The sequence below is a fragment of the Antechinus flavipes genome, chromosome 1 (assembly GCF_016432865.1).
Source record: "Antechinus flavipes isolate AdamAnt ecotype Samford, QLD, Australia chromosome 1, AdamAnt_v2, whole genome shotgun sequence".
NCBI classification, from domain to species: Eukaryota; Metazoa; Chordata; class Mammalia; order Dasyuromorphia; family Dasyuridae; genus Antechinus; species Antechinus flavipes.
In genome coordinates this window covers 184,588,140-184,600,742 of record NC_067398.1, presented here as the reverse complement: position 1 = coordinate 184,600,742, position 12,603 = coordinate 184,588,140, and the positions used below count along the sequence as shown (strand labels likewise).

Here is a 12,603-nt window from a genome sequence, read left to right as displayed (position 1 = left end):
TCAATAATTTTTAATTGTATGTAGATACCGAGAACAAAAGTTTAAGAACCACAAGTCTAAATCAGATTAAATTGTAATAGTTAACAATTTAATGAAATAAATAAAAACAAAACAAAACCTAGATAATATTAAAATATTACTTTCTAAGTCAATATATAAATCCCCATGGAACTTTATGTGGAGTCTGTATTTCTCTTTGACATTGACATCATCTATATAGAGAATATAGCATTTACTTTGGCCAGAACAAAAGATGTATGAAAGGAAGCAAAGGGTAATATGGAAATGGAGACAGCAGTGAGATTTTAAATGGCTTTAAATGGCAAATGCAAGATTTTGTATTTATCCTGGAGGCAATAAGAAATCACTGGAGTATCTTGAACAGGAAGTAGGATGGTCAAATCTGGATTTTAGAAATACTGATTTGGACAACTAATTCTGTGTAAGATGGATTGTAGAGTTTGGAAGAGACTCGTAAGTCAGTGGGTTATTTTCATAGAGGTGCTAAGGGTCACTATGGACTAAGATGGTAACCATGTGAGTAGAGAGACAGGGACAAATGTGAAAATATTTATGGAGGTAGAATCAATTGAACTAGACAAATGATTATATACAATTAAGAGTCATTTAATTAGAATATCAGCTTCTTTGAACTGTTTTCAGTGACTCACGCAATACCTTTCACATAGTAGGCATTTATATATTGAAATAAGCTGAGTGATTTTTCTCTCAGGATTAAGCTGAGGAGTCAATCCCAGTATCTGGAATCTCTCAGGCTATTGCTGAGCTGTAGTGAAAAAAACAGGTGTTGTTTAAATCTATTGGAAGGAAGTTGGTGTTTTCCATCATTTCCAAACTAAATCTTTCTCTCAGGCTACTGGTGATTTTTATTTCCAGCTTTTTATAAAGAAGAGAGCCAGTCCCTAGAATTTGATTTCATTTTTTGCCCTCCTCTTCTCAAGGCCAGATAATTGGTTCTTTATGCCCCTCTGCTTCTCTTTGCCTTCCCATTGGCCTTTGCTGGTATACAGAATTGTACAAGGGAAGAAGTAGCAATAAAATCCCAGAAAGGATTTACAGATTCCCAGATTTCTTTGCCTGTTCAGTACTGTAGATTTCATCCTGCTCCCCAGAAACTCATAATCTGATAGATCATATCAATTTTGAAACTCTTACCTCCTCAGTAATCTTTGCCCCTAGGATCCTCACTCTGAAACAATTAGAAGGTACACAATGTAGAGCTCTTCCCATATCCTCCATTAAAGAGGGCACCCAAGATAACTACCCTATCATTTCCCACCCAGCTATACTCCTCTGGTCTTCCTACCTTCCCTCCCCCCACTTTCATTTGAGCTCCTTTAATATGTTATTCTCCCTTCCATTAAATTGTAAACTCCTTGAGGGCAGGGACTATCTTTTGCCTTTCTTCATATTTCTAGCACTTAGCACATTGCCAGACACATAGTATGTACTTAATAAATGTTTATAAATTACTCATTTTATTTTCCAAAAGTTTCAAAAGAAAAACCCTTCAAAGCTCAGTTTCTTAGCAAAAGAAACGGTCTACAACTAGGTGTTAGGAAACCTACTGTCTAAATCTGATTCATTCTTGTATTAGTTCTGTAGAACTCAGTTTCCCCATAAGAAAAAACCTATTTCCCATACATATCACAGATGCTAAAGACAAATGAGACAATTAATAAAGGCTTGTAATTTGACCTAGAAGTGATCTCAGAGATTATCTAGTCCAACCCACTCATATTACAAGTGAGAAAACTGAAGCACAATGTAAGTGACTTGCTCAAGCTCATGCAGATGGTATAAAACAGAGCTGTGTCCTCTGACTTCAAATGTAGCCCTCTTTTCACTATACTGTTTAAAAGAAAACTTCAAAACTCAGTGATGGAATTCTTTGAAAATTCCTTTTAAATTCCATTCCATTTTCAAAATTAAAAAAAAAAAAAGAACACTAGCCCTAAATTGTATCCATATGATTTTGTGTTTATCACTTAATCTCTACAAACCTCAGTTTGCTAATCTTTAAAATAATAGTTGATACTTGCTCTACCTACCTATTTGTCTTAATGTGGGAAAAACACAATCTATGTTGTAGTGCTTTAAAAATATAACCTATTGATATTTCCCAGCATCCCTGTAAAGTAGGAAAATGTGCCCAAAGCACTATTCCCCATCTTATTGGTAGGGAGCGGGAAGGCAAGAGTTCTTTGTATATACAAACACTTCTTTGCTTTTTGTTTTCGTATTCTCAATATCTAGCATCTGACTTGTATTTCGTAAATATTCTTTAAAATAAGGTCAGGTAAAGAGTCAGGAATGACTCCAGTGTTGTCTCAATAAACAGGCAATGTAATGACACATTTTTTGATGAACGATAATATCTTATTATTTTACCCCAGAGTAAAAAGTGCTGGCTACAAAATAAAATTTGTGTTTAGGTTCTGTTCATTGTATGCTAAATATCTGCCCCTACGCTGGCTAACTTGTCCCAAGTGTGTTTCAAACTGGGTCCTAGAGTTGGGCAACCTGGGAAGAGGTCCTGTTGAAACATGCAGGTGGCTACAAGATATTCCAATAAAAGCCTCTCTTCCACACAGAGTACTATGCTTGTTCCACTGAGGAAATTAATAATAATTAACCCATAATTTAGATTTGTATTGTAGCACACATAAAAGCATTGTAAATATATTATCTCACAAGAGTTCTGTCAGGTAGATAGTACAAATATGGTATTATGATCACCATTTCACATAGGACTAAATCTGGGAAAATTTTGTTCAGTTATAGAATTAGGTTAGCCTCACATACTACTTTTCTGACCCCTTTTATTTATTAAGGCTTTTGTAGCCTCAGGTCCTCAGAGAGCTAGCCCAAAAACTGACTATGGAACTTCAAGCTTTTGGGGCTGGTGAAGGGGTCACCAAGCTATCTACATCCTTAAAAGTGATCACGACTGAGACCACAGATATTTGAGTTGAAAATCAATACCTAGGATTATATCAGAGTCCCAGAAGTGTCAAAATGATTTAGCCACATTTTCTCAGGGAAAAGTAGATTTCTGAAAGTTTTAATAGGGTGGGGCAATTGGATCTGTTTATCCTTAGGTAGAGAGTCTAATGAAGCTCCTATAATTAATGCCTATGTTGGATTATATTTTTATTTATTTCATTAAATATTTTCCAGACATATTTCAATCTGATTTGGGATTCTTGCTTTTGACGGCTCCGACTTTAGATCTTTCAGGCATCCCAGTTGGTTGAGAGGCTAAAAAACAGCACTGGCTCAGCTGATATGTAGTGTTATAGAATATATCTGATATGATAGCTTCTACCAATTTGACTTTATAGGGCTTCTTATCTTACATACACAAATAACTTTGCAAGATAGCTTCCTAGTATGCTTAGATATTATTTAAATTTCAGAAATATAACAAATAAGCAAAGATGCCATAATATGTTCTCCTTGGTAATATTTGACTTGAATTCTGTTACATTTCTTGAATTAGAATCATACACATGAACAGATTCATAGATGACACAATCACCTATTTGGGCTATAATTTCCCCCTTTCCCCACCTGGGTCTTTTTCACATTACCTGCTTTGTAGTTGTCTCTCCCCTCTATTTCTGTTCAATTAATTTTTGGAATCCAAGTACATGACCTTGCATATATTTTTAAATTTAATTTAGTAACTTTAGCCTACAATTCTAACCTAACAATAAGCCTTTAGGATGCTAATTCTGTAATCCAACAGATGGATTATCCTTTTCAACTATAACCAATAACAAATCGATAAATATTAAATTTCTACCATGTTCCAGGCACTGTGCTAAACACTGGAAATGCTTTTTCAAAAAGAAGAAAAAGACAAGTAATCTTGTACCTTTCAGATATTTTCTCAACAGATGTTCAGATCATCTAAAAATATTTTACCTGGCTAAAACACTGAGATGAGTTGAATTAGATAATTTCTAATATAGATAAATGTAATCTTACATTTGGGTTCAGAAAATTAATATCACTTTTTTAGGTGGTAAATGTTTTGATCAGAATAGAGCTAAAAATGGAGCCCTAGAGTTCTCTATGGCAGACATTTTTTTTAAATTAAATATTGTAGATCCATGGAATTCCTCTGGTATGTTAGACTGACAACTCTTTCAAAAGAGTAAATAAATTTGATTTGTCTTTGATAAATGCATTCTCATGCAAAGTAATCACATTTTTATTTTGTAAAACTTCACAAGTTCTCTTTTTGACCAGAACAGAAGCCAAGCTCATTAACCTACTCCTTCTTTCTCTGTCATCTCTCTCTGCCTTCCTATTCAACTCAAGCAGTGGTGTTTTCTTACTTTTTCTCTTCTAAATGGCCCTTCTTTATTGCCATTAGCATTTATTAGATTTTAATGTATTGGGATTCAGCCCTCTTGAACACCATTCTACCCCTCTTTGTCCATTGTTCCCTTCCTTCACACCACACATCCAGATTCATCAGCCAACTGCTTTTCTTTTACCGATACTCCTTATCTGAACCATCTGAGCTGTCAGCCAGATTGAAGAAAGATCTGTCACAACCAAGGATACTATCTTCCTTTGCTCCTCCTTCACCTCTTTTGGTGTTTGGTCAGCCTTGTCTCAGTAGAGTTTCCATCCATACTTCATCTGGTCTGATCAGGTACCTTCCCTTCCATTTAATGTTTCCTCTAGTGCTTTTACTACTTGGATGAAATAGGAATCACCAATTAAATTCTTTACAGTCAGATAGAGGATGCAACCTACACTGCTACTATATCCTACTTCAATAGACATTTCCGTTTACTTTATTTCTTCTCTCCAAACCTTCAGATGCTGTCATCTCTAAGGGGCTTTGCCAGCAGCACTTCCACAACATCTTTAAGAACATACTGCCTTTCCATCTTTTTTATATCTGAACTTTTTTATTTGTAATATATTCTTCTGATGGAAATTTATATTTTGCTAAAATTTTCTTTTCTTTTTAAAAAGAATAACTAATATTTCTATAGTGCTTTAAGAGCTACAGAGAGCTTTCCATATATTATCTCCTATGTTTTTCAGCCAATTAACATTTATTTATTTAAATATTTGTTTGTTGTTCCCTCCAATTAAAGCATGATCTCCTTGAGATAAATGAGTTACACTTTATTTTTGCATCTGCAATGCTTGTCCCAGTTCTTGGGACAATGCTTTTTACATTCATTTCATTTTATTAATTTACATTCATTTGCTTCAAACATTCACTTCTATCTCTTCTTATAAATTTCTCTTTAAAATCTGTATTCTTTAATGAGCATTTCATGTAGCCATTTTAGTTCTTTTTTTAACATATATCCTTCATTTCCTTTTTCATACACATAAATTACTACTGTTACCAGACTTTAATTCTAGAAAGTCTATTATCTCACTTTACTCAAATTCCTTTTTCCAATATTAAGCTGTGGGATACTGCTTATATTACCTCTGAACTTTAAAATATATTCTCTCTTTTGCATAGGAAACATGTCTGACTATGCCTACCATTTCTTTCTTTGATTGCCATATAATGTGAATTGATATATGATCACTATCTCCCAATATTATTCATTGCTTTAAAAATATTTAGTTATGTTTAACTTGAGCATTAATGCAATTATTAATTAATTAATTAATTAATGTGTTATCTTGTCCATCATTCACTCTAAGTCTTCATCAAAATTATTTGTTCATTAATTTCTCCCTTTAATCTTGTATAGTTAAAATGAATTCTAGGTTTCTTTTTTCAAATTTCTTTTTATACTTCATACTTTCTTATATTAATTGCATGATGTGAGATGCTATCCTGCCCTTTTCTATGTAATCTCTTCCTTTTAATAAGATTTTACTTCTCCATTAGTACATTGTAATTTAAAATTTTTATTTCATCAAGCTTCATTGATACATATATAGGTGTTTATTATTTACTTAATATTACATTACCTCTTTGTGCTATTATATAGAGCTAACCATTCCCCTAGAGTTATAACTTTAAATTTTTTACTCTTTGTTTACAATTATATATGGTGCTGCTACAAACAGTTTTATGGAAAGTATTTTTGCTATTGTTGGGTTTTAATAACACTTTGTGACAGTGGAACTCTTGGATACTGGAATATGTTTTTTGTATTATTTTTACTATATACTGACTGATTGCCCTACACAAATATTCTTTAATTTTGTAGTTTCACTATCAATAGAGCAGTGTATTTGTTTCTCTGTAATCTAGATTTACATTTGCCTTTTTTAAAAAGCAGGTTTAAGGTTATTACCTTCCCATCTGAAATTATTTTGTGATTTCTTTGATTTTTATTAAAGTTGAGCATTTTTGAAGTAATTATTATCAATTTGTGTTTTCTCTTTAAATAGGTCTTTATTTCATAAGAGCCAGTGAGAAAACTGAAAATCAACATGACAGATAGGCTTAGACCAAAATCTTACATCACATTTTATAATAAATCCCAAATGGATAACTAACCTGAATATTAAAGATTACATTATTTCAAGAATTAGAATTATATAGGTAGGATAATCAAACAAGGGATAGAAGCAGTTATAAAAAATAAGCTACATGACTTGGATTATATATAAATTTGAAGACCTTTTGTACCAAGTTAATGCCTCTAGGGTGAGAAACAAATAGCAAAAAAAACTTATCAAATTTTTCATATAAGGGTTTAAAACCCAAAATATATGAACTGCTAACAGAAATACATAAGCACACTAATAATCCTTGCAATATCTTCCACCTTTCAAAGATTTGATCATTGACTAAGCAAATTAGGAGTTTAACAACAGCTTTAATTCTAACAGATGTACTCATATAATTAAAGTCTTCCCTCTTTGCCAAGTTTAGGAACTATGTCAAGAACTTACCATCATTCTCCTCTTTGCCAAATGGTCTCTAATGCATTTTGGTCACCATATTATTTTGCCTCTCTTGTTTGGTACTTACCTCTTTCCAAGTTCCAGAGACCCCCTTCACTTGATGGTGGATGGTATATGTCATTCTAACCTCTTTTCCTTTTTACATCCCTCCACAGGGAATCATCTATTGTCTTCATGTGTCACTTCCTGATATCAGTGCCAAATTCATAGAATAGGTGAATTTCAACTATATCTCTGTGGAATGTAAGGAGTGGTTTTTCCTCCTGAGAAGTTCCATATTCAGATATCAGAACCTCAGGTTGAATGACTTAGTTAAGTTCACCCAGCTGATAGGCAGAAATACTGGGACTAGAATTTGGTTCCTCTATTCCTGTACACTGGTCTTTCAATGAGAGTATCCTGTACTTATAGAATATGGTTATGAGAAAACTTGAAAAATATAAGAAGGACATAGCTCACAAAAGTTAAAACCAATGTTCAATAATATGAAAAGGGATCCAATTCCATTGTGCAAAAAAAAAAAAAAAAAAAAGCAGAACACTGTAAAGTTTGTGTTATTTTTCTGCTTGATTTATTCATTAGATATTGAGCACTTTGAGAGAAGAACTAATTTTTTTTGCCTTTGTATCTGCAGAGCTTCACATAGTACATGGCACACAGTTGGTGTTTAATAAATGCTAGTTGACTGAAATAAAATGCAAATTTGAGGGAAGGGTAAAGAAAACCATGGTAATAGAAAGAACCTGAAGGGGTCATCTAGTTCAAACTGCCTGATTTTAGTTTCATTTATTTCTTCTTCCTAGGCATATGAATTATAAGAAAGAAAGAGAAAATAACATACTTCTGCCAGCCAATTCAGCTACTAGCATATTTACTGAATTGTTCCCTTACCAAAAAAATTCCTCCATAAAGTAAATGTATTTTACTTTATTGAAACAAAAAGGAGGAGGGCTGCATTCATTGAAACTCTCATTTAGCTGCTAGCCAAATAAGAGAACCATTTTTGATATGATCTCATTCACATAAAGAATATCCAGGCCAGCAGGAGACCTGCTCTATGGCAGGGGTTGTGTAGTGTAGAGTTGACCCTATGTTCTTTAGGTCGTATCATATTGGGAAGACATTGAATATAGGTCTAGTGATGAACAATGTGCTTATTGTTTGAAGATCAAGCTAAGCTAAGTTTGGAGAGAATCATTAACAGAGTGAGCCAATAGGCCATTAAATTGTTTTATTTGCAATAACTCAAAGACTGCCTACTGTAATATGGAAGAGTTGCAGTCTACATAGATCAAGGGAATAATTGTGATGACTAAATCAAGGATTCAATTCAACATGCACTTGTTAAGTGACTCTTATTTTAGCACCCATAACATAAATTTAAATTATTAAAGTTGAATAGAAAATATCCCTTAAAGCTTAATCTGCTCCATCCAAGTGAGTTTTATAATATGCATGGTTTTGATTTAGACAGTGTATAAGCAATAAAATGCTGGATTTGGTATCAGGAAGATCCAAGATCAAATCCTAACTAATACTTAATAATTCTATGATCATGGGCAAATAAATAGCCTTTTTTGAACCTCAGTTTCTTCATCTGTAAAATGAAAAAAATTAGATTTATAATCCCTACCTCCCAGAGTTATTGTGAGGCTCAATAAAATAATATATGTAAAGCACTTCACAGACTTTAAAGCACTGTGTAAATATCAGTTGTTATTATTATCTCCTAGACCAACAGATGTGACTCTAACTCTGAAAGACCCACATTATCCTGATCATGATCTGGGAACCATTTTGCTGTCTGTAATTCTTACTCCAAAAGAAGGAGAACAGAGGGATGTGGTAAGTTTATACAAGGTCTAGCCAGTAGGTACTCCTTGATCTTTCTTGTTTGAAGTGCATTGTGTGCATTCTTTGCACTAGGGGTTGATAATTAAGAGTCTCCATATAAAATTCAGTTTTGTTCACTGTTTCTGTGAGTGCCGTGGGCATTGTTGTATTTATTGTACCTTTTGAAATCTTTTTTTCCCCTATTTCATTCCACCAAATCAGAACCTCTTGTTGTAAACAAGTAAAGGATTTGTATGCATTTAATTTCAAGTCTGTTTTATACCTATTAAATTCGAGGGTGAGCTAACAAATTAATAATGGTCTCAAGAGTATATTCATTAGCCAATTAAATTTTTAGATTTTTCCCTCTGGAGTGTCCAAACACTAAAATTTGAATTGGACTATTCACCAATTGCATCACAGCATATAAAAAAAGAGATGAATTTATAACAGAGTTTCTGCTTTCTGGTTTTTGTTTGCTGAATAATAAGTATGTTTCAGTCACTGGATGTTATCCATTTTTCAGCACTTGCCATCTGGACTTTATTTTGCTGCAGTGTGAAATTGACAAGGTATAGAGAGAAACAGACTAGTTGGGCATTGGGTAAAATACTCATCATTAAAGTCAGCTAACATTAATTAAATGCCTACTATGTGCCAAGGTTGTGCTAAAAATCATTTTTGACCCAAATCAGTAGATGTTGTCAGGTTTTTTTTCCTGACCTGATTTAACAAATATTCACCAGAATGAAGAAACTTTGGCATAATTTAATAGGAGCTACATAAAGAAATTGTGCTATAGTCCTTTGTTTTAGAACTAGAACTCATTTTTAAAGTAGTATTAGTTTTGGATCCTTCAGGAGTACGTGTTTGTGTGTTTGCCTCTGTGTGTGTGTGTGTGTGTGTGTGTGTGTGTGTGTGTATGTTTTAAAGAAATGCTTGATGAAAATGTACATTCAACATGTCATTAAAGTCTAATTAATTTAGGAAATCTTTTTCTTGAAGGCAAGTGAAATAATTCAATTCAGATATCAATTTGTATGTGAGATTTATAGTTTCAGCTTATCTTTTTTTAATTGCCTTTAATAAACAATTAATAATTAACTAAAAACACATAAGCATATATTCTTTTGTATTTGCTAAATATATTCATAATATCTACAATTAATTCTCTAGCCAAGTGATTTCTCCTTTTTTACATATTCTATCAAAAAAAAAAAAAAAGATGTTTGGTAAGAGTTAAAGGAAATGTGATTCTAGATTGTACAGAGATGGGAGGGGAATAACTTATAAATAATTAGGACTGAAAACCATTCATAAAAACCCATATTTTAATAGAAAATCACTTAGTTAACAAGAATTTACTAATTCTCACCATATACCAGGCACGGTGCTAAGTGCTAGGGATACAAAGAAAAACAAAAAATAGTCCCTGCTAGCCTCAAATAGCTCACATTATTTCATTATTTCATTATAACAGCTATGATTATAAAAGATATATACAGTGTAAATGGGGGATGACTTTAGAAGGAAAGCACTGGAAGAGGTGAAGGAAAGAAGACCAAAAAGGTATGTTAAGTATTGAGCTAAGGCTTGGAAGAAGCTAGGAAGCTAAGAGGTAAAGGTGAGGGGGAAGATGAAGGGGAAGAATCTTTGGAATAAATCCTTCACATAAAAATAATTTCCCTTGGAACAGATCCAGAACATTATAGACATTATCATGATCTATATAAGAATGAGTAGATCCTTGGATCTGTTTGGATTCACATGCATGTATTGTTATTTTTACATGATTTAAGTCACAGTTTGAGTAGATGACATGGGGATTTTAATAAGCCCAAAATGTTTGTTACCCCCAAAACATTTCAGTTTTATTCATGCTGTTGTTATTGAAGCTAGACCTCTTTACAATACAATTTTGCTTATTTAGTGATTAAGATGAATATTTCCCTGCTCATTTATATTGAAATAGTCTCCTCATAATGTTGTATATGTTTTTTAAAAGCTTCTCCTAAAAGAAAGCAGGATACATCATTTTTAGTATTTCACACTGGTAAATTTTTTTCTTTCCTTGATAATATTTGGGCATTTGGGAAATATGAGTTAATGATAAGTTTTATTTTATATTAATGAAAATAGTTTTTAGAGATCTTGAAAACAAGGGGCTTTACAATTTGTTCAACTTGCCCTTGAATTATCAAAAGCATCAATTTCTTTATGTTCAACATTACTATCTATAATTAAAATTACCTTTTGCTTATGAATATTGTCTGGTCTCTATTTCACATCTACCTTTATATTAGAATAAGCACATGGATATTTTTCAAGATGTCTAATTATTACATTCAGTGTGAAAATTTGATCTTCTTTCACTTATTTTTAAAAGGGAAGATGTGTAATCTTAGTCACAAAATCAGTCACTATTATAATTCCAAGCCTGGACTTTGAAGGTAAAAATAATTAATTGTTCTGAACTGGGTAAAGGTGGGAGTTGTAGATTAAAGAAGCATCAAGCAGTGAGACTGTAATTCTCAACTTTATTTTTGCTCAGGGCATTTTTCCACAAGCCCTAAACTTTCATTATCTGTCAAATTTAAAATAAATGCAACAACAAAAATAACATAATGATAATAATGAAAATAATATAGTGGCTAGGAATGGGTCATCTGGAACTAACTTGATAGGCTGCTGAGTAATACTGACTAGAGGAGAGAAACTGAGTTTTCAGGATATATGTTGCTTTTCATTGATTGTTTCTTCTGAATTCCAGCTTGCCAAAATATCATTATGATCTTGGGCAAATTATTTAATATTTCCATGTTACAATTAACTCATATACAAAATGGTCCCTTCCAGCCCAACATTTATGAACTGTGAACTCCATTCTCTTTTGACACTTAATGTTTACTCTTCCTTTTTTCTTGCATTTTCTTTGTCAGTTTCATATTCCCCAAATACACGTGTCTTTTTTTATTCTTCCCTTTTCTTGAATTTTCTGTGGTCATTCTTTTATGCCCGAATTATACTTGAGTTTAGAGAAAATTCCTTGAAGGGACTGGGTTTTTTTTTTTTTTCTACTCACTTCCTGAGTAACTCCTCCAAGACCCTGAGAGAGTAGAATTGCCAAGTACTAACAAGCTTTTCTGAAATACTTCTTACTTTAAATTTCACTTTAATTCTCACTCTATTTCTCTAGATAAATGGAAAGAGAGAGACAGAGACTAAGAGACAGGGGGAGAGAGAGAGACAGAGAGACTCATAATAATCACAAGAAAAGGAAGAGGTTTGTCTGAGGGGTAGGCACAGAAAATTTTTTTTCAGTTTAATGAACATTTATTAAGGACTTACTATATACTGATCACTGTGCTAAATTCTGGGGCATATAAATAAGAAAAAGAAAGACAGCCTATTCTGAAGGAGCATAAAATCTAATGAGAGAAGATAAAACAGAAATGGATACTGGAAAGCTTGTGGACAGGGAAACACCAGGGACCATCTTGTTCATTGGAGTATGACCAAGCAGAGCTGCAAATGGACAGTGGAGTGAATTGGAAAGTCCATGTGCTGTGCTCTAGAAGGAAGGTTTGCTGATGGTTCCATCTTTTGCTTCTTGAAGATGATCATCCTGACCATTTTCTTTCAGTTTCTTATGGCTTCCAACTTGAGGTAATTCTTAAGGTAAAGACCATAAACAAAAGCAGAAATTTTAGTGAAGTTGGGGGATGGGAGGTGGAAGTAAAAGATGGATATGCTTATTGATCTTTGTCTTAAAGAAGATACTATGGCTGATGGGAAGCACTTGAAGCTATTACACGGTGTAATAGGGCAGTCATTGTG

The 12,603-nt window shown here is 33.0% G+C and overlaps 1 protein-coding gene across 8 annotated transcripts in view; it reads left to right on the top strand.

The window, feature by feature from the left end:
• Positions 1-12,603, top strand: part of MCTP1 (multiple C2 and transmembrane domain containing 1) — a 697,990-nt gene that overhangs the window by 379,021 nt on the left and 306,366 nt on the right. For all 8 annotated transcript variants that reach the window (XM_051993794.1, XM_051993777.1, XM_051993761.1 and 5 more), the window contains exon 5: positions 8,667-8,778. In XM_051993794.1, coding sequence (XP_051849754.1) covers positions 8,667-8,778 — 112 coding nt within the window. The remainder of the gene's footprint in view (positions 1-8,666; positions 8,779-12,603) is intronic.